The 27,228-nt window shown below is 39.1% G+C and overlaps 1 protein-coding gene across 1 annotated transcript in view; it reads right to left on the bottom strand.

The window, feature by feature from the left end:
* The window catches only part of LOC115224051 (unconventional myosin-VIIa), a 123,898-nt gene that overhangs the window by 15,865 nt on the left and 80,805 nt on the right, over window positions 1-27,228 (bottom strand). Inside the window, exons 15-19 of the mRNA XM_029794850.2 lie at window positions 20,191-20,251; window positions 16,029-16,134; window positions 12,219-12,318; window positions 9,158-9,261; window positions 2,948-3,042 (exon numbers count right to left, since the gene is read on the bottom strand). Coding sequence (XP_029650710.2) covers window positions 2,948-3,042; window positions 9,158-9,261; window positions 12,219-12,318; window positions 16,029-16,134; window positions 20,191-20,251 — 466 coding nt within the window. The remainder of the gene's footprint in view (window positions 1-2,947; window positions 3,043-9,157; window positions 9,262-12,218; window positions 12,319-16,028; window positions 16,135-20,190; window positions 20,252-27,228) is intronic.

Below are 27,228 nucleotides of genomic sequence, written 5' to 3'. Positions count from 1 at the left end.
AATAACTATATAAGCATTTTTAGAGAGTTACTTCCTTTATATAAACCGAGCAAAAAATGCATTAAAATGCGGAAAAATGATGATAAATTTTTTTTTAATCGTAGACTCATCGTAAACATGCGCTAATACCCAGAAGGGCTCGATATGAATCACGACTATAAGATACCCACTTTTGGTTAAACTGCACCGCAAAATGTGGGAGTAAGGAATATAAATCGGAGTAGACAGACACTCACATACACAACTTCAGTTTTATATATAAAGATTTCTTTTACTTGCTTGTTTCAGTCATTAGTCAATGGCCAGGCTGGAGTACAGCTTTAAAGAATTTTAGTTAAACAAGTTGATCCCAGTTCTTAGTTTTCTTTTTTCTCTTTTTAAGCTTGGTACTTATGTTATCATTCTCTTTTGCCAAACTGCTAAGTTTCAGGGACATAAACACACCAACATGCATACATATATGTGCACAGTTGTGGAAATTAGCTGCCCGGCAGATGTTAAAATAAAGTTGAAGATCAGCGAAAAAGAGAATACTCACACTGAACTATTGAGAAATCTGCAGTTACTCAATCCAGATTACAATCTCAGATTTATACCCTTGGATATGTAACACACTACCTAAATACCAATCTTGAGAAATTAGGCTTCTCAAAACCAGAAAGGAGAAAGCTAATCCAATCCATCACTGGAACTGTAAAAATCTGTTAAACTTTCCAGAAGTTTATCATTTAAATATATATGAGCATGTCTAAGATATACAACTATATGCATGAGAATACATACATAAAGCAAAACATACAAATCTGCACATACATACATGCATACATTACATACATACATACACACATGCATGCATGCATACATACATACATACATACCCACCCTGTTGTTGATGTTGAAATACCAATGAAGGAACCTTGAATCTAGGTTAGAAACCAGCTCTTTCTCTATTGGCAAGAAATCTTGAAAGAAAACTGATCAATGACATAAATACATTGTCAGCTTAGCATCCATTTTTCATGCTGAATGGATCAGACCGAATTTGTAGAGACAGATTTTCTATCGATGCATGTCCTTCAGGTAAAAGGTAACATGATGACACCTGTTTTTTATTAGCTTCTTGTTAACTGTTTCCAAGGAAAATAATATTTCTCCACAATCAGACATATTCGTCACAGAAAATTGGAAATATACAATGTTACTTGAATGAAAATGATCCTCATTGATGAGGATTATGTCATAGAAATAATTGGACTGAATACCCGATCGCTCAGTTAAACCATTGGGAGTGAAGGACTCCTAGCCTTTGTTAGGGCATCCTTCTAGGAGAAGGTAACTCGGATAACTCCGACATAAAACCTGCGGCTCAGTGGTCACCGATGATGTTGACTTGTTCTTCTTTTTGGATTATGGCTGCTGTTGCTGTTGCCTTTCCTCACTTTAAAAAAAATCTTCTTGCACAGGCATTGCACGATAACAACATTGTTCATGATTGTTGATGGTGCTGTGAGTCTCAACTGAATGGCTGGCTGTAGCCTTAAAAAGCAAATAAAAGTCGCATTCGATCACTGCACCAATAACAGTTAAGCTTCGTGCAATGGCCATACTCGATAACGAGGGGGCAGCCATCATGTATGTATGTATGCATGTATGTATGTGTGTATGTGTATATGCTTGTATAAAAATGTGTATGTGTGGATTTATATCTATATGTATATATGTGTCAGTATGTATGTATGTGTGTATGTGTATGCATGTACACTGTGTGTGAAAACTAAATACATGTGCATGTTTGTGACCCTATTGGCAAGCAGACTTGCTGCCAGGTCCCTTTGTCATTAACAGGGTTTTTAGCATCATTTCATACCAAAATGACCACACCAAATAATTTCATTTCTTTATTCTTGATCTGCTTAGTTCCCCTCTCCACCCCACTTTTTTTTAAATACATACACGTGTATGTGTGTATGTGTATATATATGATTATATATGTGCATAAACACATGTGTATGTATATTTATGTTTCTCTGTGTGTGTATATGTGTATGTTCTTATCTTGATATCATGTGATGGTTGTAAATGAGTGTAATTCAATTTCCAGTTTTCTGTGAAAACAAATCTGTCCATGGGGCAATATTACCTTACCTGGAAACAGGTGAGAGTGAGTGACAGGAAGGGCATCCAGTTTTAGAAAATCTGATTCAACAAATTCTATTTGATCCATGCCAGCATGGAAAAGCGGGCATTTAATGATGATGATACTTTAAATATATCTATCATCATTTTACATCTGTTGTCCATGTTGGCATGGGTTGGATGGTTTGACCAGGTCTGGCAAGCTGGGGAGCTACACCAGATTACAGCCTGATTTGGCCTGGTTTCTATGGCTGGATGCCCTTCCTAACCCCAACGACTTTACAAAGTGTGCTGGGTGCTTTTACATGGCCCCACATGGGCACTTTTACATGACACTGCATAGGCAGAGTGGCTGTGTGGTAAGTAGCTTGCTAACCAACCACATGGTTCCGGGTTCAGTCCCACTGCGTGGCATCTTGGGCAAGTGTCTTCTACTATAGCCTCGGGCCGACCAAAGCCTTGTGAGTGGATTTGGTTGACGGAAACTGAAAGAAGCCCGTCGTATATATGTATGTGTGTGTGTGTCTGTGTTTGTCCCCCTAGCATTGCTTGACAACCGATGCTGGTGTGTTTATGTCCCCGTCACTTAGCGGTTCAGCAAAAAAAGACCGATAGAATAAGTACTGGGCTTACAAAGAATAAGTCCCGGGGTCGAGTTGATCGATTAAAGGCGGTGCTCCAGCATGGCCGCAGTCAAATTACTGAAACAAGTAAAAGAGTAAAAGAGTATATATATATATATATATATATATATATGAGAGAGAGAGAGAGAGAGAGATATGCAAAAATAAAAACAGATTTTATACACTACCTGAAAAGTAAGTGATGTTGTCGAAACATCCAGTCGAACGCTTGGGTTTCCAAATTGAAGTTGCGACTGATTTCTTTAAGATGTTCAAGAATATTCTGCAACCAATGCCAAATGTAGAGTTAGTAGCCAAATTCTCCCTCAAATCAAATACAAATTACATAAATGAGAAGTCCATTGGCTAATGCAATCCTATACACCCACAGTCAAAATAATGTTATTAGGACATTTGCTAAAGATTTACTCATCAGTTGACCCCACAAACATGCTCTATATATTCCCTGTTCCTTCTACTATGACTACAGCTGTGTAAACTGTCCAGACTCACCCATCTTGAGTCTTACTCTAAACGTTTTGTTCAATCTTTCCATCATGGTATGCACTTCTTTGCATTTTCCTTCGGTCATCAGCTTACATGAATCAAAGGTCAATCAAATTGGCTTTAGCCAGATAAGGAAACTTAGAAAAGTTGTGGTCAATGCCCACTTCTTGTTCCACCAACTAATTAATAAAGCAAAATTAAAGATGTGATGAAGGATGTGTGTGTGTGTGTGTGTGTGTATAAGAGTTGATCTGGCTGTGCTGTGACTAAATCCGGACAATTCTTTGGCTGCCTTTTACTTAGAATCATAGCTCAATCTGTGATTACTTCCTTCAGTTCATTACTTTGACAAATGATCAGCAAGTTTGCTTCGGCAATGCTAAAGATATTTTGCTGACACAAATTGTGTGTCTCTATAAATGGTTTGACCTGAATTTGTTTTCTTCTTTTTGGGGATTTCCCAAAGTTATATAAGTTTCTATAACACAACTGTGTACCTATTTCTTTACTACCCACAAGGGGCTAAACACAGAGAGGACAAACAAGGACAGACAAACGGATTAAGTCGATTATATTGACCCCAGTGCGTAAATGGTATTTATTTAATCAACTCCGAAAGGATGAAAGGCAAAGTCGACCTCAGCAGAATTTGAACTCAGAATGTAGTGGCAGACGAAATACTGCTAAGCATTTCGCCCGGCGTGCTAACGTTTCTGCCAGCTCGCCGCCTTGGACAGTACCATCAGCTTAGTAACACTGAAGCTGGTTGAAAGATGCACTAGAGATACCATGTGCTTTGGAAGGTTATGGACTATGACAGCAAGCTGAGGTTGACAGTTTACTTTGACCAGCTGATGTCTGACTGGCCCCAGCTAGAAGTGGGAATAATTATTGAGTGCACCATATTGGTATCGCTTTTTAAATTAGCAATGAACAAACTGATCGAGTCAGCAGAGAAAGGGCACTGAGGTCCCCTCAAACAGGACAAGAATAAGATAACCACCCATCAGACCCTTCATAGATACCTCATAAAGACTATAACAGTGCACAAAATTAAGTGGATCCTCTATGAACTAGAGAAGCTTGTGGCGTGCACATGGATGAGTTTCAACCCCACAACGTCCCAGTGGAGAGTTTTGACGAAAGGAAAAGTTGCCAATGAGTTCTACTTCAAGAAAAAGCAGTGAGAAGTCTTGGGAAGGTTTTCAAATACAGTATGAAGGTTGGAAAGGTTTTCAAATACAGTATGAAGGCTGGGAAGGTTTTCAAATACAGTATGAAGGCTGGGAAGGTTTTCAAATACAGTATGAAGGTTGGGAAGGTTTTCAAATACAGTATGAAGATTGGAAAGGTTTTCAAATACAGTATGAAGGTTGGGAAAGTTTTCGAATACAGTATGAAGGTTGGGAAGGTTTTCAAATACAGTATGAAGGATGCCAACTCATCAAAGGAAATCAGAGCTGGTTGAATGTTGTAGAAAAGGTTGAATTTCTTAGAAGAAGGTTTGGGTTTACCAGTAAAAATACTTTGACCATTGCTTGTCTATGGAGTCCCCATGGCAGTAGTAGAGGGCTTAAAGTTCCTGGTGATTAATATGGATCTGGGAATAGGGACTGCAGAGGGTGTAATCATACCTCCTAAAATTTTTGGTGGGTGCAAAATCAAAATTTGCACCCCTACTTACTTTTCACAAGTTACACTGAGTACATCTTATAGAGTTTCTACCTACGCCTTTTCTACAGATCGAGCAGGGCCATCTACCTGAAGGGATTTGTGGTTTGCCTGCCTTCCTACTTATTAGGACTATGGTTTTAGCTAGGTTGACTCTAAGGCCCTTTGATTCTAATCCTTGTTTCCACACTTGAAACTTCTCCTCTAGTCCTGATAGTGACTCAGCTATTAGAGCAAGATCATCAACATAGAGGAGCTCCCAGGGGCATCCTATCTTGAATTCCTCCATTATTGCCCGGATATATATATATATATATATATATATATGTATAAGGGTGGAAAGGAACACACGAGTTGATATATATGAAAAAACAAGTCAAAAATAGAAAATGCTAAAATAATTTTATAGTGAATCTTTCAGTACCGGTTTCGGTCATTTTGAGACCTTTTCAACTGTAACGATTAAATAATTAAATTTAGAAAAATTAGAAGAAAAGTTTTTTTAAAGGAATATTTCTATAGTAGTGTTCAGATATAAGTGGCATTCTGCCTTTCTCTGACTCCCTTGTTTGCACTTGTGTGTTGGAGGTCGTTGTGAGTTCTTGGTAGGGTAGGAGAAGAAGAAGGCTGAGGAGGAGAGGGGGTGGGGAAATCTGGGAGTGCCCTGATGGTCGTATTTTGAATGGTCAGTGGCGGCCAGCAGTCGCAGTTCAATTCAGGAAAATATTTCTATTGACTGGCTTGTTTATGGAATTTGCGTAGGCGTTATACTAAAAAACATTAGTGACAAGGTTAAGGGGTAGAAGGTGGAGAAGTAGAAGAAGAAGATGACGATGTTGATGATGATGATGATGATGAAGAAGAAGAAGAAGGAGAAGGAGAAGATGATGATACCCTTATCACCAGGAACTATCCACCTTCACTTATTGACAAGTGCATTCAACGTGCCCTTCAACTTAACATCAAGGAACTGAGACATCCCAAATCAAAGAAAAACTTACAACCAAAAGCCTTACCATACATCTCCACACACAACCCTCTCAATAACGAAGCCTTCGGCACCATCCTCCACAACATACCCCTCCTAAAAAAAGACCACAGAATGAACACAATCCTCCAAACACACACGATCATAAAAAGCAAGAGACAGCCTAGATCCATGAAAAGTCTCCTAACACAAGCCCGAATTCACTCTTCAACACAGAAGCCGACAGTAAAAAATTGTGGGAGACCCAATTGCGGGATATGCGACTATCTAATTGAGGGATCAGAGTTCTCCTTCAACCAGGGACAACGGTTTACAGTGAAAAGCAACTTCACATGTGCTTCGGAGAACCTAATATACTCACTAACCTGCTCCGGGTGTCAAGAGCAGTACATAGGCCAAACAAAAAATGGTTTGCGTAAACGAATGGCCCTGCACAGATCCCAGATAAAAATTCCCCAAAACAGAAAAATAGCTTTTAGCCAACACATAGGTACTTGCGCCAACAAAAAAACACCAAACTTCAGGATTTTCCCCCTCTACCAATTTAGGGACGATACAACCTCGAGACAACGAATAAGTAAAGAAAATCTCTTTATTACAAAATACAGGCCACTTCTTAACGGGTCTACGACAAACAATTAATATACCTCAACTTTAGAATAAAAGAAATATATACACACACAAATATTACATTCCATAGAATCCATTACTAATCAGCCCCATCACAGCTATACTTTCACCCATTCATATTCTCCCTTCTCTGTTTTTTCTTCTTCTTCCTCTTCTTCTTCATCATCATCATTATCATCATCACCACCATCATCATCATCATCATCTTCTCCTTCTTCATCATCATCATCATCAACATCGTCATCTTCTTCTTCTACTTCTCCACCTTCTACCCCTTAACCTTGTCACTAATGTTTTTTAGTATAACGCCTACGCAAATTCCATAAACAAGCCAGTCAATAGAAATATTTTCCTGAATTGAACTGCGACTGCTGGCCGCCACTGACCATTCAAAATACGACCATCAGGGCACTCCCAGATTTCCCCACCCCCTCTCCTCCTCAGCCTTCTTCTTCTCCTACCCTACCAAGAACTCACAACGACCTCCAACACACAAGTGCAAACAAGGGAGTCAGAGAAAGGCAGAATGCCACATATCTGAACACTACTATAGAAATATTCCTTTAAAAAAACTTTTCTTCTAATTTTTCTAAATTTAATTATTTAATCGTTACAGTTGAAAAGGTCTCAAAATGACCGAAACCGGTACTGAAAGATTCACTATAAAATTATTTTAGCATTTTCTATTTTTGACTTGTTTTTTCATATATATATATATATATATGAAAAATCAAGGAAAATGCACATTGCAAATAAAAAAAGGCTATTTATGACAGGTAACGACAAATATATACATTTAAATTGACTGAGGTAGTAATAAGAGTCATAAAAGTCATTATTATGAGATGATTATAAGATAATAAAGTAAGAAAACAAAGCGAACCATGGTTTACGCCAAGCTATTCAGCCGGTGTTTTTCAAGCGATGATTAGATTTTGTGTAAACCATGGTTCGCTTTGTTTTCTTACTTTATTATCATCTTATAATCATCTCATAATAATGACTTTTATGACTTTTATTACTACCTCAGTCAATCTAAATGTATATATTTGTTGTTACCTGTCATAAAAAGCCTTTTTTTATTTGCAATGTGCATTTTCGTTGATTTTCATATTTTACCCTTACATTTCCACATGTATTTTATATTTTCTTTTTGTAACATATTTCTACTATATATATATATATATATATATATATTATATATATATATATATATATGAAAAATCAAGGAAAATGCACATTGCAAATAAAAAAAGGCTATTTATGACAGGTAACGACAAATATATACATTTAAATTGACTGAGGTAGTAATAAGAGTCATAAAAGTCATTATTATGAGATGATTATAAGATAATAAAGTAAGAAAACAAAGCGAACCATGGTTTACGCCAAGCTATTCAGCCGGTGTTTTTCAAGCGATGATTAGATTTTGTGTAAACCATGGTTCGCTTTGTTTTCTTACTTTATTATCATCTTATAATCATCTCATAATAATGACTTTTATGACTTTTATTACTACCTCAGTCAATCTAAATGTATATATTTGTTGTTACCTGTCATAAAAAGCCTTTTTTTATTTGCAATGTGCATTTTCGTTGATTTTTCATATTTTACCCTTACATTTCCACATGTATTTTATATTTTCTTTTTGTAACATATTTCTACTATATATATATATATATATATATATATATATATATATATCATTGTCACCATTTAATGTCCATTGTCCATGCTAGCATGGGTTGGACAATTGACCAGATCTGGCAAGCCAGTGGGGCAGCTCCAGACTCCAGTCTGATTTTGCAGGATTTCTACAGCAACCCCTTTATTTTGCATGATTTCTACACCAACCCCTTTATAGAGTATGCTGGATGCTTTTATGTGGCACTGCATGGGCACTTTTACATGACACCACATGGGCATCTTAACATGATGCCATATATTATGCCACATGTAATACATATTACATTATGCTTTTACATTATGCCACATGTAATCATCATCATCATCGTTTAACGTCCGTTTTCCATGCTAGTATGGATTGGACGGTTCAACTGGGGTCTGAAGGCTGCACCAGGCCCAGTCTGATCTAGCAGTGTTTCTACGGCTGGATGCCCTTCCTAAAGCCAACCACTCCGTGAGTGTAGTGGGTGCTTTTTACGCGCCACCTGCACAGGTGCCAGATGAGGCTGGCGAACGGCCGTGATCGGATGGTGCTTTTTATGTGCCACCGGCACGGGGTCCAGACAAGGCTGGCAACGGCCACAATCGGATGGTGCATTTTATGTAATATATATATTAGATGGTCACATGTAACATGTTTGTTTGTGGATGAATGTTTGCTTCTTGTAAGCCTTCGCATGGCACTTCTTCAGTGATGGGGATGTTATCTTTGTCTCATGCAAATAATACATTCTTCTGTCCACTGGTAAGTTTCTATGTTCTGAGTTCAAGTCCAACTAGGATCAATAAAATAAAATTCCAGTCAAATACTGGTATTAATTTAAGTGACTCTTTTGTTCCACCAAATCGGTTTTTGCCAATATTAGAAATCAATGCTTAATGACAACAAACAAGAATTAAAACAGGGAATATTCACCTTGCAGAGTTCTTCCTGGCTTTGATCCGCAGCTGTCGATATTTTAGGAAGTAGAAGCTTGTAGAGATTGTTGAATAAACTGTATTTGATTCGATGTATTGGTGCTGTAAATATTGTAAAAATTGTTAACAGTTGGTGTTGTCAAGGAAATTACCAAGAAAAAACAAAACTAATTATAAGAATTGAATATAAAATTGACCTACATTTTTTTGTTTTCTCAAGTGTATAAAGTCACTTCATCCAGACGTACTATAGACATGTACAACAGCATGAAGTTCGTATATTATTCAAAAGAAAAATATATTCTTTGTAGCATAAAATAGAGGGTTAACTGGTTTGTTGAAACAAACTCTGGTTAGACACGTTTCCATGGAGTTTTTTTCTTTTTTTTTGTCTGTAAGAATCAGTGAATTCTTTCAGTTACCACATTGGAATAAAGTACACAGCAACCCCAAAAATTGCTCTTTTGTGCACAGAAACCGTAAATGGTGGCCAGAATTTGAGTTGGGTCAGGTTGAAATGACAGAGCAGGACCCCATTTGTGTCACCATACCTAATCTAATCGATTAGTCATCATCATTTTTACATCCACTTTTACATGTAAGCATGGATTGGACAAAATTTGTTGAAGCAGATTTTCCATGGCTGGACGCTCATCCTGTTGCTAACACTTAATTGTTTCCAAGCAAGATAATATTTCTCCATGGCTTGACAGGTTTTCACAGAAGTTTGGATACAAATGACAACACTCTTATGTGTCACTTGCTTACAACATTCACACAATGTCAAGATGAAAAGGTATTGAGTTGTCCGGAAAGTTCGTGCCGATTTATAGTAGCTTAGCTTTCGACTTATTTTAGAACATGGTTGAGTCCATAAAATAGGATTGACTACACCTCCATTTAGAGCACAGTTTAAGCTATCTTTTCATGGAAGAAGGCTTATGTTCCTATAACCTGTGTTAATTCTGTAACCTTTAAAATGGAAGATAAGAAAGTTCCTTTTCAGCACTTGATGCTTTGGGAACCAGACAAAAATTGCTGCAGCTCGGCTGGGATGTGTTACCCCACCCTCCATATTCACCAGATATTGCTCCTTCGGATTTCCACTTATTCAGGTCTCTGCAGAATAGTCTTAATGGTAAAAATTTCAATTCCTTGGATGATGTAACAAGATACTTTGATGAATTCTTTGCCATGAAACCACCTCAATTCTGGGAAGAGGGTATTTTCAAGTTAAAGGAAAGATGGAGACACATTGTGCAACAAAATGGTTCATATTTGGTTGATTAAAAATGCAATGGCAAGTATTTATTGACCTTTTTCTTTCCTTTAAAAATCGGCACGAACTTTCCGGACAACCCAATACAAACACCTGCACATATGCATGCCTAAATAGCTCTTTCAGTATCTCCCAGTAGCTCAGTTGTTCCACTGATGCAATCTTCCTTGTGTAGCGTCGCTGAACCACCTCAAGTTCTGCTATTAATCTGGCACTGTAAGGTGACCACAGTTGAGAGCAGTAGTCCAGACAGCTGAGGAGAAATGTCCTCCATAGAACCAACATAGTTTCCTGGTCCTTATTCTGAAGGTTCTCAGAATCCATCTGGCCATTCAACTGCAAACTGCCACATCTTGCTGATATGCATGTGAAACAAGGCATCGTTGCTCATATCAATCCCAAGATCACACACTGTATGTGATTCTGAGATTGCAACTCCTTTTGGTCCAGAGTATTGTTGTTACAACTTCTGAGCACCACTTAGCTGGTAGGGGAGGGCTTGGAATTTGCCTGCATTGAATTGCATGTTATTGTCCTCAGCCCATTTATATATGGCATCTAGGTTTTTCTGTAGAAGATTAGCTTCAGAACTCTTTCGAATTGTTGGCGTAGCTAGGAAATGTGGCTTTCTGTGTAATTGATGGCATATCTGAAAAAGCCACTGTGAACAGCAACAATCCCAACATAGTTCCCTGATGCGCTCCACTTTCTATTACTATTTCCTTGGAGAGGGTTCCATCAGCTGCTACAGCTTGGCTTCTGTTTTTTAAGAAGTAAAAAACACCATTCGAGTATGGCTGTTGCCAGTACCTATTTCTTTACTACCCACAAGGAGCTAAACACAGAGAGGACAAACAAGGTCAGACAAACGGATTAAGTCGATTACATCGACCCCAGTGCGTAGCTGGTACTTAATTTATCGACCCCGAAAGGATGAAAGGCAAAGTCGACCTCAGAGGAATTCGAACTCACAACGTAACGGCAGACAAAATACTGCTAAGCATTTCGCCTGGCGTGCTAACATTTCTGCCAGCTCGCCGCCTTGCCAGTACCGCCTGAATGGCCCTCGTGCCAGTGGCATGTAAAAGCACCCACTACACTCTCAGAGTGGTTGGCGTTAGGAAGGGCATCCAGCTGTAGAAACACTGCCAGATCAGACTGGAGCCTGGTGCAGCCTCCTGGCTTCCCAAACCCCGGTTGAAACGTCCAACCCATGCCAGCATGGAAAGCGGACGTTAAACAATGATGATGATGTATGATTACATGGAAAATCATCATCATCATCATTGTTTAACGTCCGTTTTCCGTGCTGGCATGGGTTGGACGTTTCAACCGGGGTTTGGGAAGCCAGGAGGCTGCACCAGGATCCAGTCTGATCTGGCAGTGTTTCAACAGCTGGATGCCCTTCCTAACGCCAACCACTTCGTGAGTGTAGTGGGTGCTTTTTATGTGCCACCGGTACAGGTGCCAGGGGAGGCTGGCAGCGACCACGATCGGTTGGTGCTTTTTATGTGCCACGGCACAGAAGCCAGTCAAGGCGGCGCTGGCATCGGCTATGTTCAGATGGTGCTTTTTACGTACCACTAGCAGAGGTATCACAACTACAATTTCCATTTGATATTTATTTTGATGTTGATGTACTTAAAAATAAATATCAAATGGAAATTTTACGGTGGCACGTAAAAAGTGGATATAAAACCATTGATCATGATGATGATCAATGTATGTGTATAAAATTCAGCAAAAAGATAAAAACAGTAAATAGAGAATTGATACATACTTGTTTTGATGATGTTTGCTGTTGTTACAATCTGTAAACTCTGGAGTTGTCTTCGTATCACCTCAGTTTCAAATGTCAGGTAGGATGAACTGTCATTGCTCTAGAAATAGATCCAACGCCACAGATCAGAGCAAATGGGGAAATATTTCAAAGCAGATATAAATAATAATAATAATAATGAAATTATTGTATACAGTGCTCAGGTGCGCCACAACTTGTCAGTAAGTGCATATAGAGTATATGCAGTAATGTACAAATGTCTGGAAAGCGAACAGTGTATGAGTCAGATACATGCTTGTGTGTGTATGGAGGGGAGAAAATCAGGTGTAGTGTTGGCGAATCTCAGGAAGCATGGAAGTTTTGAAGGATGCAGTGCTCCAACAACTAACAACTGATGCCGGCAGTTTGTTCCATGCTTCAGCAACTCTCAGCGTGAAAAAATGTTTCCGAAAGTCATGGGAGCTGTGCTGTTTTGTGACTTTGTAAATATGTCCACGGCTGTTAGATGGGTGGAGTTTGAAAAGGTGCTCAGAGTTATTGTTTGTAAGATGGTGGATAATTTTATGGGTGTCTGCCAAGTCAGCTGCCAGACGTCGGAGTTTCAATGTGTCCATGCCCAGAGACAGGTAAGACCACATGCCAATATCTTTTCTATTATAGGCACAAGACTTGAAAGTTGGTGGGGAGGAGCTGGTTCAGTGATTCCCAATGTAGGGCTCCACTGGTGGGGGCCTGTGAAAATTGTGGTGGGGGTGTGGGATCCCCAATTTGTTTTGTTTTTTTTCTATTGGGACATGGAATTGTGAAAATTTTAATTTTCTTAGTCAATAATGTACTTTTTTTTTGTACTCAGTAATTAATAAAAGATTTGCCAGTAGATTCATTTGCATTAAATAATTGTGATAAATATCAAAAATAAAGGGTTTTTTTTCCAACCACTAGAAGGGATGGAAGGTAAAGTTGACCCTGATGGAATTTCAACTTAAAAAGCAAAGACAAAGTGAAGCTCACCACCTTAATAATAATAATGGTTTCAAATTTTGGCAGAAGGCCACCAATTTTGGGGGGAAGAGTTAAGTCAGTTACATTGACCCCTCTGTTCAACTGGTACTCATTTTATTAACCCCAAAAGGAAGACAGGCAAAGTTGATCTTGGTGGAATTTGAACTCAGAATGTAAAGATGGACGAAATGCCACTGAGCATTTTGTTCAATGTGCTCACGCTTCTGTCACTTCACTGCCTCTTAACAATAATAACAATAATAATAATAATAACAATAATAATAATAATAATAACAATAATAATAATAATAATAATGATGATGATGATGATGATGATAATAATAATGATAATAATAACAACAACAACAACTATAATAATAATAATAATAATAATAATAATAATAATAACAACTATTATAATAATAACAACAACAACAACTATAATAATAATAATGATAATAATAATAATAATAACAACTATTATAATAACAACAACAACAACAACAACTATAATAATAATAATGATAATAATAATAATAATAACAACTATTATAATAATAACAACAACAACAACTATAATAATAATAATAATAATAATAATAATAATAATAATGAATGCCCTGATGCAGTACCAGGCAGTGGCTCTCATGGCTTCTGATCTTAACTGATTGGAAGTGCTATCATGTACATTGTTTTGTCTTGGTATAAAAGATGGGCTACAGCAAATATTCTGCTCAATACCACAGATTTGCTTGTCAGTTGTTTGACCATAACCAGTTGAGCATGTCCCTTAGTGGCTGACGATATGTGCATCTCTGATCACGAGCAGAAGTAGTGGGGGAGCATCATAGCCATGTGTTGAGAAGGATTCTTTGGGGTTTGAATAATTCACTTCTGGAGACATGGGTGTTTCGTTCAACGTCCTTAAACAACCCTTATTCAGGGACCTTTTGAGCGGGATGGGTTACTCGATCTGAAGAAAATTCTAACTGGGCTCCACCTGCAAGGTCATGTGCTGTTTATCTTGATATGAGATCACCATGTCGCGCACATATGGTTGTGATGCATGTGCCTGGTGTGCCCTTATCGAACAGGTAGTCATGATGGGTATACTGGGCTTCGTATATTTTACCCCAGTGTCACTTTGATGGCATGCTCTGCTCGCTCACTCAATAATAATAATAATAATAATCCTTTCAACTAAAGGCACAAGGCCTGAAATTTTGAGGGAGAGGACTAGTCAATTACATTGATCCCAGTGTTTCACTGGTCCTTAATTTATCGACCCCAAAAGGATGAAAGGCAATGTCAACCATGGCAGAATTTTAACTCAGAATGTAAAGATGGGTGAAATGCTGCTAAGCATTTTGCCCAGCATGCTAACAATTCTGCCAGCTTGCTGCCTTAATTACCATAATAATAATAATAATGATATTTTCTACTATAAACACAAGGCCTGAAATTTGGGGGAGGGGGACAATCAATTACATCAACCCCATGACACAAATGGTACTAACTTTTATCGACCCCAAAAAGATGAAGACAGAGTTGACCTTGGCAGAATTTGAACTCAGAACATAATCTTTTCTACTCTAGGCACAAGGCCTGAAATTTTGAGGGTGGGGGCCAGTCGATTATATCGACTCCAGAACACAACTGGTACTTAATTTATCGATCCCAAAAGGATGAAAGGCAAAGTTGACCTTGTCGGAATTTGAACTCAGGATGTAAAGACAGATGAAATACCACTAAGCATTTTGCCTGGCCTGCTGGTGTTTCTTATTTCTTTACTGCCCACAAGGGGCTAAACATAGAGGGGACAAAGGGATTAATTTTATTACATCAACCCCAGTGCATAACTGGTACTTAATTTATCAACCGCGAAAGGATGAAAGGTAAAGTCGACCTTGGCGGAATTTGAACTCAACGTAAAGACAGATGAAATACCTATTTCTTTACTATCCACAAGGGGCTAAACACAGAGGAGACAAACAAGGACAGATAAAGGGATTAAGTGCATAACTGGTACTTATTTAATCGACCCTGAAAGGATAAAAGGCAAAGTCGACTTTGGCGGAATTTGAACTCAGAATGTAGCGGCAGACAAAATACCAATTTCTTTACTACCCACAAGGGGCTAAACACAGAGTGGACAAACAAAGACAGATAAACGGATTAAGTCGATTATATCAACCCCAGTGCATAACTGGTACTTATTTAATCGACCTCAAAAGGATGAAAGGTAGAGTCGACTTTGGCGGAATTTGAACTCAGAATGTAACGGCAGACGAAATACATATTTCTTTACTACTCACAAGGGGGATGGACAAGGACAGACAAATGGATTAAGTCGATTATATCAACCCCAGTGTGTAACTGCCATTTATTTAATCGACCCCGAGAGGATGAAAGGCAAAGTCGACCTCGGCGGAATTTGAACTCAGAATGCAGCAGCGGACAAAATACCACAAAGCATTTTGCCCGGCGTGCTAACGATTCTGCCAGCTCACCGCCTTATTAAGTGTTTCTGCTAGTATTTCTGCCACCTCACCGCCCTGAACTCAGAACATAATGACAGATGAAATGCTATTAAGAATTTTGTTCAGTATCTTAATTAATAATTCTGCCAGCTCGTTGCATCAAGTGAAAGTGTGGGGAGTCAATGATACGGAGTGTTTCTTATGGTAAGGGAATGGTGGGAGCATTCACGTCAGATGGGATTATTAGAGGACTGCAGTGGTTGGAGAAGAGCAACCATACAAGAAGGTATATAATTCAATGAGTATAGATTGTTTGCTCTCTACTTACCTTTAGGCAATAAATAAAATGGGGTTTGGTGATAGAGATTTTCTTGATGATTTCATTGAGTTTTAAACAAAAATCTTCTGCTAACGTGTTTGTGTGCTTGGACAACCTGTAATAGAAGGATGAAACAACACTTCACTTTCTAGCATTTAAACAGGCCATATCTGGCATAAATTTTCTACCTGTTTCATGTTGAAATTGGTCAAATGTAAACTCTTATATCAGCCCAACAATATCATTCTAAAAATTAACAGTTATCTCATCAAATTCTCATCACTACAAGATAATGCATGATCAATTCAAAGCCAAGTGAATAAATATGCATTACTTTTGACAGAATAATGTGAATCGTAAAAGGTTAAACACTATACAAGTTAACCTTTTATTTATGAATGATTGAGTTGATGGTCTCATTAACCATTTTGTGATCATATTTCAGTTGAAATACACTGCCTTTAACCCTTTAGCATTCTGATTATTTACAAATTAGTCATGCATTATCTTGTAACTTTGAGAAGAATCTTAGGGTTAACCACGCAAAAACTAAAGTGTTAGCAAACAGGAAGGCTGTCAAATCATAAACCCCTTCAGGTAGATGGCCCAGCTTGATTTATAGAAAAGGTGTGGGTAGAAATTCCGTACAATGTGCTTGCTGTAAGCTATGGACACATAGAAGGTGCAGTAATATCAAGGGAAGGTTAACCAGGAAGATAGTTTTTGTGTGTGGCTGATGCACAGGGGCAATAAACACTGAAGATGTACAGAAAACAGATTTGATTACATGCCAGGGGGAGAAACTAGAATTAGGTAATATCTTCCGCTACCTAGGGGACCAAGTCTGTAGTACTTGCTCTGAGAGTGTTGTGGCTAGAATAAGAATAATCAGTGTAAAGTTTAGGGAGCTCCTACCTCTGCTGGCAACTAAGGGCCTCTTGCTCAGGATGAAAGGTAGACTGTATGATGCATGTGTGTGAACTGCCAGGCTACACAGCAGTGAAACATGGGCCATCACTGCTGAGGACATGCATATGCTTGAAAGAAATGAAGCTTGTATGATCCGTTGGATGTATAATGTCAGTGTGCATACACGACAGAGTGTAACTGAGAGGAAAATTGAGCATAAAAAGTGTCAGATGTGGTGTGCAAGAGAGATGACTGCGCTGGTATGGTCATGTGTAACGTATGGATGAGAACAGCTGTGTGAGGAAGTGCCACTCCCTAACTGTGGAAGAGGTAGACCCAGAAAGACATGGGATGAGGTGGTGAAGCATCACATTTGAGCTTGGCCATTGCCAGTACTGCATGACTGGCCCTCGTGCCAGTGGCACGTAAAAGCACCCACTACACTCTCGGAGTGGTTGGCACTAGGAAGGGCATCCACCTGTAGAAACTCTGTCAGATCAGATTGGTGCCTGGTGCAGCCATCTGGTTTGTCAGTCCTCAGTCAAATCGTCCAACCCATGCTAGCATGGAAAGCGGATGTTAAACGAGGCAATGACAGGAGATATGCTTTGGCGATATGCTGTAATTGAAGACCCGGCAACTAAAGTGAGATTGCTGCCATGCATGTCCAGCTCAGTTAAGAGTACCCCTGATGCATTGGGCAATACGATATGCTTGAGAAGACCTATTGAGTCAAGTAAAATCAATACTGTAGTTGTGGTCAGTGACCCCTGATTGGCTCCTGTGCCGGTAGCATGTAAAAAGTACCTATTTCTTTACTACCCACAAGGGGCTAAACACAGAAGAGACAAACAAGGACAGACATAGGTATTAAGTCGAATACATTGACTCCAGTGCATGACTGGTACTTAATTTATCGCCCCTGAAAGGATGAAAGGCAAAGTCGACCTCGGCGGAATTTGAACTCAGAATGTAACGGCAGACGAAATATTGCTAAACATTTTGTCCGGCGCGCTAACGTTTCTGCCACCTCGCCGCCTAAAAAGAGTACCATCTGAATGTGGTTGATGCTAAGGTCTGCCTGACTGGCTCCTGTGTTAGTGGCACATAAAAAACACTATCTGAACGTGGCCAATGCTAGTAACCCCTGATTAGCTCCTGTGCTGGTGGCATGTAGAAAGCACCATCCAAATGTGACTGATGCCAGTACCCACTGACTGGCTCCCATGCTGGTGACACATAAAATGCACTATCAGAACATGATTGATGTCAGGCCTGCCTGACTGGCTCCTGTGCTGGTGGCACATAAAAAGCACCCACTACACTCTTGGTTAGAGACAAGTGCAGCCGCTGGCTCTCCAGACCTCAGTCAAACTGTCCAACCCATGCCAGCATGGAAAAATGGACTTTAAATGATGATGATGTCACCTTACTGGCATTTGTGCCAGTGGCACATGAAAAAAAACATTCGAGTGAGGTTGTTGCCAGTGCCGCTGGACTGGCTCCTGTGCAGGTGGCACGTAAAAAACACCATTTGAGTTTGGCCATTGCCAGTACCGCCTGACTGGCCCACGTGCCGGTGGCACGTAAAAGCATCCCCTACACTCTCAGAGTGGTTGGCGTTAGGAAGGGCATCCAGCTGTAGAAATTTGGCCAGATCTGGCAGCCATCTGGTTTGCCAGACCTCAGTCAAATCATCCAACCCATGCTAGCATGGAAAGCAGATGTTAAACGATGACGATGAAGATGTGATTGTTATTTTTAGAATGACATTAAAGGATAGATAGGAGAGGTCATATCTGGCCAGTTTGAACATAAAACATGCAGAATAATTTGGCTGGACATGGCCTGTTTAAATGTTAAAGGATTAATTCAATGTATTTTGAAAATACTCTTTACTCTTTTACTTGTTTCAGTCATTTGACTGCAGCCATGCAGGAGCACCGCCTTTAGTCAAGCGATTCGACCCCGGGACTTATTCTTTTGTAAGCCCAGTACTTATTCTATCGGTTCTCTTTTGCCGAACCGCTAAGTTACGGGGATGTAAACACACCAGCATCGGTTGTCAAGCAATGCTAGGGGGTCAAACACAGACACACAAACATATACACACACATACATATATATATATACAACAGGCTTCTTTCAGTTTCCGTCTACCAAATCCACTCACAAGGCTTTGGTCGGCCCGAGGCTATAGTAGAAGACACTTGCCCAAGATGCCACGCAGTGGGACTGAACCATGTGGTTGGTTAGCAAGCTACTTACCACACAGCCACTCCTTTGCCTAATGAAGATTTTAGTAAAATAACTACTGAGTTGATGTTTTGAACAAATTAACATGTAATTAACATGTAATTTTGACAGAAAATTTTAATTTAGATCACTTTAAAGTAGGAAGAATGTCTCACATAACCAGAAACCTTGAGCAGATTGGTTTTGAAGGAGTTAAACAATTAGACCAATAAATTAGACGTATCCTGTTAGCAGCTCACAAATCACTCCAGTTCACTCAGCTGTAGAAATGAGTCGCAACATCACTGGTGCCAAGCTGTATCGGCCTTTGCCTTTGCCTTGGATAACATCAGTGACGTGGAGAGGAGAGGCTGGTATGCATGGGTGAGTGCTGGTCTCCCATAAACAACTTTATCTAGACTTGTGCCTTGGAGGGGAACATTCTAGTTGCAATTCCATGGTCATTTATGACCAAAGGGTTTCTTTACCCTTTCTCTTAAGACCCAAAGGAACCTTTAAGGGTCATTACTTATCATTGACTTGAACAAAGAGCTAAATGTTCTTGGACACTCACAAGGATCCTGGATCTCTCACAGGGAACTTCCCTCAATGATCTTGCACCTATTGTTTTACTGGAAGCATGGCTGAATGGTTAAAAAGTTTATTTTACAACCATGGGATCTCAGATTCAATACCACTCTCCAGCACCTTCTATCATGGCTTTGGATTAACCAAAGCTTTGTCATTTACGTCCACTTTTCCATGGTAGCATGGGTTAGAGGAATATATTGTTAAAGTAGTGTTTTACAGTCAGGTGCCCTTCCAGTTATTAACTCTTGCTTGTTTCTCAAGTAAGGTGTCTCTGATTTCAAACATTTTAGAGGGCTTAAAGCCAGCAGACAAGTTGTTGTTGAGAGAAATGACATTACCATTTGTAGCATGTGGGTTTTGGAGAAGTGAAAATGTGAACAACCACACACTTATACACACAAACACACACACACAAGCATCTACACAAAACTCTTACCTTCCAATACCAGCACGAGGTAGGATTTTGTACAATTTCCCCTGGGGTCCAGGAACCGATGCTGTAGTAAAGAAATTATAAGACATATTTTTAAATATAAATAAGCATCATCATAATCATCATAATTATCATTTTAATGTTCACTTCTCCAAGCTTGCATGGGTCAGACAGAATTTGCTGAGACATATTTTCTACAGTTGGATGTCGCCAACCTTCACCTCAAGGTAATATTTCCCCATGGCCAGATGTATTTCCATGGAAGACTTGAAATGAACAACACTGCTTATATGATGGTGATGCTTGTTTACAACCATCATGTAAAGTCAAGACAAAGACATACAAACACCCACTACACACACATACAGAGCTATGTTAAAAATTCAAGAGTTGGAAAAAAAACAGGTATTATACGTTGGTTAATAGAGTAGGTAAATCACTATTAATTAACTACAATATCATATTCTCATATCAGCCACTTTATCTATCAGTTTCATACCAGTAGTGGAGGTAATCCCAGCAATCATCAGAAAAGGGTTGGATGGAATGCTATGGCTTGAGTTCTTTGCCACAGAGAGTTTGAAAATGTCCTTTCAGACATTTTTTGATAATCTGATGATTGTTAAGATTATCCTAACTCCTGGTATGAAACCAATGAATAAAGTGGCAGATACAAGACTACAGTATTGTATTTTATTATAATTGCTTTACTTCTCAGAACGTTTGGTCTTATTTGTTCTGATAGATTCTATGAGAGGGGACAGCAGCCTGCTGTCAGAGATCTCACAGGGTCTCTTTTCACACATTATAAGCTTTGATACTTGGTTGTTAATTATCGTGGGAGACATTCAACAATCAAGTACCAATCTCAAAGTTCTAGCTGTCCCCAGCAGAGCAGTTTTGGGGATTTGGCTATGGCCCTATGCCAGTGTTGCATAACTGGCCCATTTAAGAGTTCCATTCAATCATCGGGCAATGTCCTGTGCTTGAGAGGACCTATTGAGTCCAGTAAAATCACCGTCGTGGCCAATGCCAGTACCACCCAACTGGCACGTAAAAAGCAACCACTACACTCATGGAGTGGTTGGCAATACAAAGGGCATCGGAAAAAAATGCCATGAAAATAGCATTTTTTTCCGATGTCCAGATCATATATCGAAAAATTGTCACATATTACATTTACAGATAAATTCCTCTATTTACATAATAGTGAGGTCTCTTTCATTCTTTTGTAATCTTACCATTTCTATTAATACATACATACATACATACACACACACACATATTTTATATATATATATATATATATATATATATATATATATATATATATCGTCAGAGTGTAAGTACCTTGAGAGAAAATTTGGACCTAAGAAGCATCAGTTGTGGTGTGCAAGAGAGACGGCTGCGCTGGTATGGTCATGTGACGAGAATGGCTGAAGATAGTTGTATGCAAAAGTGCTACACCCTAGCAGTTGAGGGAACCTGTGGAAGAGGTAGACCCAGGGAAACCTGGGACGAGGTGGTGAAGCACGACCTTCGAACTTTAGGTCTCACCAAGGAAATGACTAGAGACTGAGACCTATGGAAGTATGCTGTGCGTGAGAAGACCCGGCAAGACTAGTCAGGCCATAACCCGTGGCCCCTACCTGGGACGTAGTCAGTCCACCTGTGCATACCTTCCTTCTTGTGACACTTGTGAAGACCTGTTGAGGCAAGTGAAAATCAAACCAAATCAAAATAGATGAACATCAATGGAATTTGTATCTTTGTGGTACCAGTGCCGGTGGCACACAAGAAAACCATCCGAACGTGGCCGTAGCCAGTACCGCATTGACTGGCCTCCGTGCTGTGGGCACGTAACAAACACTATCCGATCGTGGCCATTCGCCAGCCTCATCTGGTACCTGTGTCGGTGGCACATAAAAAACACCATCCGAGTGTGGCCGTCTGCCAGCCTCGTCTGGCACCTGTGTCGGTGGCACATAAAAAACACCATCCGAGCGTGGCCGTTCGCCAGCCTCGTCTGGCACCTGTGTCGGTGGCACATAAAATCACCCACTACACTCTCGGAGTGGTTGGCGTTAGGAAGGGCATCCAGCTGTAGAAACACTGCCAGATCTGACTGGCCTGGTGCAGCCTTCGGGCTCCCCAGACCCCAGTTGAACCGTCCAACCCATGCTAGCATGGAAAGCGGACGTTAAATGATGATGATGATGATGATGATATATATATATGTATATATATATATATATATACTTACATACATACATACATACACACACATACATATACATACATACATACAAGATACAAAGTCTGATCAATAAGTATCTGGAGCACACAGGGTGAAATGCTCAGCAGTATTCCGTATCTTTACATTCTGAGTTCAAATCCCACCGAGGTCAACTTTGCCTTTCATCCTTTCGGGGGTCGATAAATTAAGTACCAGTTGCATACTGGGGGTCGATCTAATTGACTGCCCCTCCTCCCCCCCCCCCCAAAATGTTGGGCCTTGCGCCTAGCATGGAAAAGAATAAGTATCTGGACTGTTGCCATAGTAACAAAGCTAAAGCATGCAAGTGTCAAGCTGCTTGGCACAGATTTGCCTTGGACACTGCTGTGCTTGCTCTTTACGATTGAACATTCTAAGCTCACTTCTGCTGGAATGAGCATGTGTTGCATGGGATTATTGCATTGACCACGAGAGAGAAAGTTGTCATGGTGATACCTGCTCAGAGGCATCTGGTTAAATGCAAAGAAAGCTATCATATAATCAATATATAATAACATGCCTGAATACACCTATGGATCATAAGCTTTTATCTATGACAGACATCTTATAGTGATCACGTGACCGACCAGACCATCAGATGTTGTTACACATCGCTGGTCACAATGTTTTAGCCTTCGAATGACGCCACCCCGCTGGCTAAGCGAGCAGGCCAATAGAAGAAAGAGTGTGAAAGAGTACAGCAGGGATCACCACCCCCTGCCGGGGCATCAGGGAGCTTTTAGGTGTTTTCACTCAATAAACACTCACAATGCCCGGCCTGGGAATCGAAACCGCGATCCTACGGCCGCGAGTCCGCTGCCCTAACCACTGGGCTATTGTGCCTCCACACACACACACACACACACACACACACACACATATATATACTTTATTTAAAGCAGCAGAAAATTCAACAAAACCTGTTACTCTGAGTTTCACATTGAATTTTCTGCTGCTTTAAATAAAGCATATTACTCTACCACTGGTATTTGAGTACTCTTTTTTCCACCTTGTTTCACATTTATGTGTTTACTCCAGTATATATATATATATATATATTGATAAAACGGTAAGATAACAAAAGAAAGAAAGAGACCTCAATATTATGTAAATAGAGGAAATTTATCTATACAATATGTTACATTACTCGGTAGTCAAGATAAAACTCTGAGTTTCAGATGCCGAAGTGGAAATCCACAACACCATCTCTTCGGTTATCTGGCTATTCTTTTGTTATCTTACCGTTTTATCAATAAATCACCTCCCGGACGACGTTATTCTCAACTAAGAACTAATACGACCTTTTTGGGATTATCGCCTAACATCGGTTGAGGACTCTCACAAACAAAAGAATCTAATATGGACGCATATCACAGAAATAGCCAGATAACCGAAGAGATGGTGTTGTGGATTTCCACTTCGGCATCTGAAACTCAGAGTTTTATCTTGACTACCGAGTAATGTAACATATTGTATAGATATATATATATATATATATGTATATATATATATATATATACAGTTAATCATTCTAATGAATCATTAAACCTTATTTACTTAGTAATATATACATAACATTCTCTTACCTATAATTTTTTTCTATTACTTTACCACACTTCAGTAAACTATTGTATAATTCATAAGCCTTTGTTTCTAATAGTATTTATTTATTTATCAAAAGTATATTAAAACATATAAATTTTAGCATAAAGTATATGTATATCATTATAAGTTGTGCTAATAAACCCATGACTGCATGTCCAATTGTGTGTGTGTATATATATATATATATATATATATATATAATTTAAATAATGAGGGAGATAAATTGAATATCAATTTGATTAATATCAATTTAAAACCAGTAGCCTAACATATAAAAAATCTGAGTGGCTGTGTGGTAAGTAGCTTGTTTACACCAACCACATGGTTCTGGGTTCAGTCCCACTGCGTGGCACCTTGGGCAAGTATTTTCTACTATAGCCTCAGGCCGACCAAAGCTTGTGAGTGGATTTGGTAGACGGAAACTGAAAGAAGCCCGTCGTGTATATGTATATATATATATATATGCGTGTGTGTGTTTGTGTGTCTGTGTTTGTCCCCCTAGCATTGCTTGACAACTGGTGCTGGTGTGTTTATGTCCCCGTCACTTAGTGGTTCGGCAAAAGAGACTGATAGGATAAGTACCGGGCTTACAAAAGAAAAGTACCGGGGTCGAGTTGCTTGATTAAAGGCGGTGCTCCAGCATGGCCGCAGTCAAATGACTGAAAAAAGTTAAAGAGGAAAAGGAAAAAAAGAGAATGTGTATATTTAGGGAAACCACTAGGTGGATAACCATATGCTAGAAGAAGATCACATACAATCTAACTATAAAGAAAAAAATGTTCTCCAGAGAAAATTCATTGAATTTTATATAATTTTTATATAATTTTCATCTGTCTTGCCCGTTTATGTTCTGGTGTTCACTGAATTTTCTCTGGAGAACATTCTTCCTTTGTAGTTAGATCGTGTGTGATCTTCTTCTAGCGTATGGTTATCCATCTAGTGGTTTTTCCTAAATACTCACGCACACACACACACACACATACATATATATATATATATATATATATTCTTTCTTTTCTTTTCTTTTCTTTTACTTGTTTCAGTCATTTTGACTGCGGCCATGCTGGGGCACCGCCTTTTAGTCGAGCAACTCGACCCTGGGACTCATTCTTTTTGTAATCCCAGTACTTATTCTATCGGTCTCTTTTTGCCGAACCGCTAAGTGACGGGGACGTAAACACACCAGCATCGGTTGTCAAGCAATGCTAGGGGAACAAACACAGACACACAAACACACACACATACATATATATACATATATATACATATATACGACAGGCTTCTTTCAGTTTCCGTCTACCAAATCCACTCACAAGGCATTGGTCGGCCCGGGGCTATAGCAGAAGACACTTGCCCAAGATGCCACGCAGTGGGACTGAACACGGAACCATGTGGTTGGTTAGCAAGCTACTTACCACACAGCCACCCCTGCGCCTATGTATATATATATATATATATATATTCAGAAAATGAAGATGTAGCATTGATATAAGTTATTAACTGCAAAAATTCAACATATTCTCTTATATTAATGCTACATCACCATTTTCTGAATTTTAATTTGAATATTTATAAACCAATTATTTTATGAATATTACTATTCACAAAAAAACCCCCCAAAAACAGTAGTATTAATTCATTTGATATTTTTACCCCTTAATGAGGTTATTTCAACCTCTATCTAAATTTATATATATATATTATATATATATATATAGGAGTGGCTGAGTGTCACGTAGTTTGCTTATGAACCACATGGTTCCAGGTTCAGTCCCACTGCATGGCACCTTGGGCAAGTGTCTTCTACTATAGCCTCAGGCTGACCAAAGCCTTGTGAGTGGATTTGGTAGACGGAAACTGAAAGAAGCCCGTTGTATATATGTATATATATATGTGTGTGTGTGTGTGTGTTTGTCTGTCAGTGTTTGTCCCCCTAGCATTGCTGACAACCGATGCTGGTGTGTTTACGTCCCTGCAAAAGAGGCCGATAGAATAAGTACTAGGCTTACAAAAGAATAAGTCCTGGGGTCGATTTGCTCGACTAAAGGCGGTGTTCCAGCATGGCCACAATCACATGACTGAAGCAAGCAAAAGAGTATATATATATGTATATATATATATATTATGTATGTATGAGCATATATATATACATATATATACATACATATTCATGTGTCTATTCTTTTCTTTTTTTTCTTTTTTCTTTTACTTGTTTCAGTCATTTGACTGCGGCCATGCTGGAGCACCACCTTTAGTCGAGAAAATCGACCCGGGACTTATTCTTTGTAAGCCCAGTACTTATTCTATCAGTCTCTTTTGCCGAACCGCTAAGTGACGGGGACGTAAACACACCAGCATCGGTTGTCAAGCAATGCTAGGGGGACAAACACAGACACACACACACACATATATATACATATATATATATATATATATATACGACAGGCTTCTTTCAGTTTCCGTCTACCAAATCCACTCACAAGGCATTGGTCGGCCCGGGGCTATAGCAGAAGACACTTGCCCAAGATGCCACGCAGTGGGACTGAACCCGGAACATGTGGTTGTTTAGCAAGCTACTTACCACACAGCCACTCCTGCATATATGTATGTATATATATACATATATATATATATGTATGTATGTGTACATATATATATATATATGCATATATGTATAGGCACATATATGTTTATATATGTATGTATATATACGTATGTGTATATGTGTATATATATATATATATATATATATATATATAATAACAAAATAATAAATAAAACATATGCATATATACATACATATATGTACGTACCTACCTCTACATGTATATATACATGCATATATGGGTACAGGACATAAAAAAAAACGTCGAACACAATGAGAAACGAAACCATAAAAACAAAACCAAGGAAATGAACATTTTTTTTAAACAACGGAAAAACAGAGTAAAAGACATACAACACAAGGAAAATTCCCCTTCTTTAGCCGCCTCTGTTTCGAAGGTAAAGGCGAGACACGAATTCGTTGCAACAGTCCTTTCGCAAAGCAAGTTAAATAAAATTTGAGATTTACAGGGTGTTGTCTCACAGTTGCTTTCTCCCTCTGACCAAGGTTGGTCAGCCAGACCTCATTGAGTCGTCACCGGTTGGTGACTAACTGA

This window comes from Octopus sinensis, linkage group LG24 (assembly GCF_006345805.1).
Source record: "Octopus sinensis linkage group LG24, ASM634580v1, whole genome shotgun sequence".
Lineage (NCBI taxonomy): Eukaryota > Metazoa > Mollusca > Cephalopoda > Octopoda > Octopodidae > Octopus > Octopus sinensis.
Note: the sequence above shows the minus strand (reverse complement) of the source record. Positions and strands in the feature narration are given on the sequence as shown.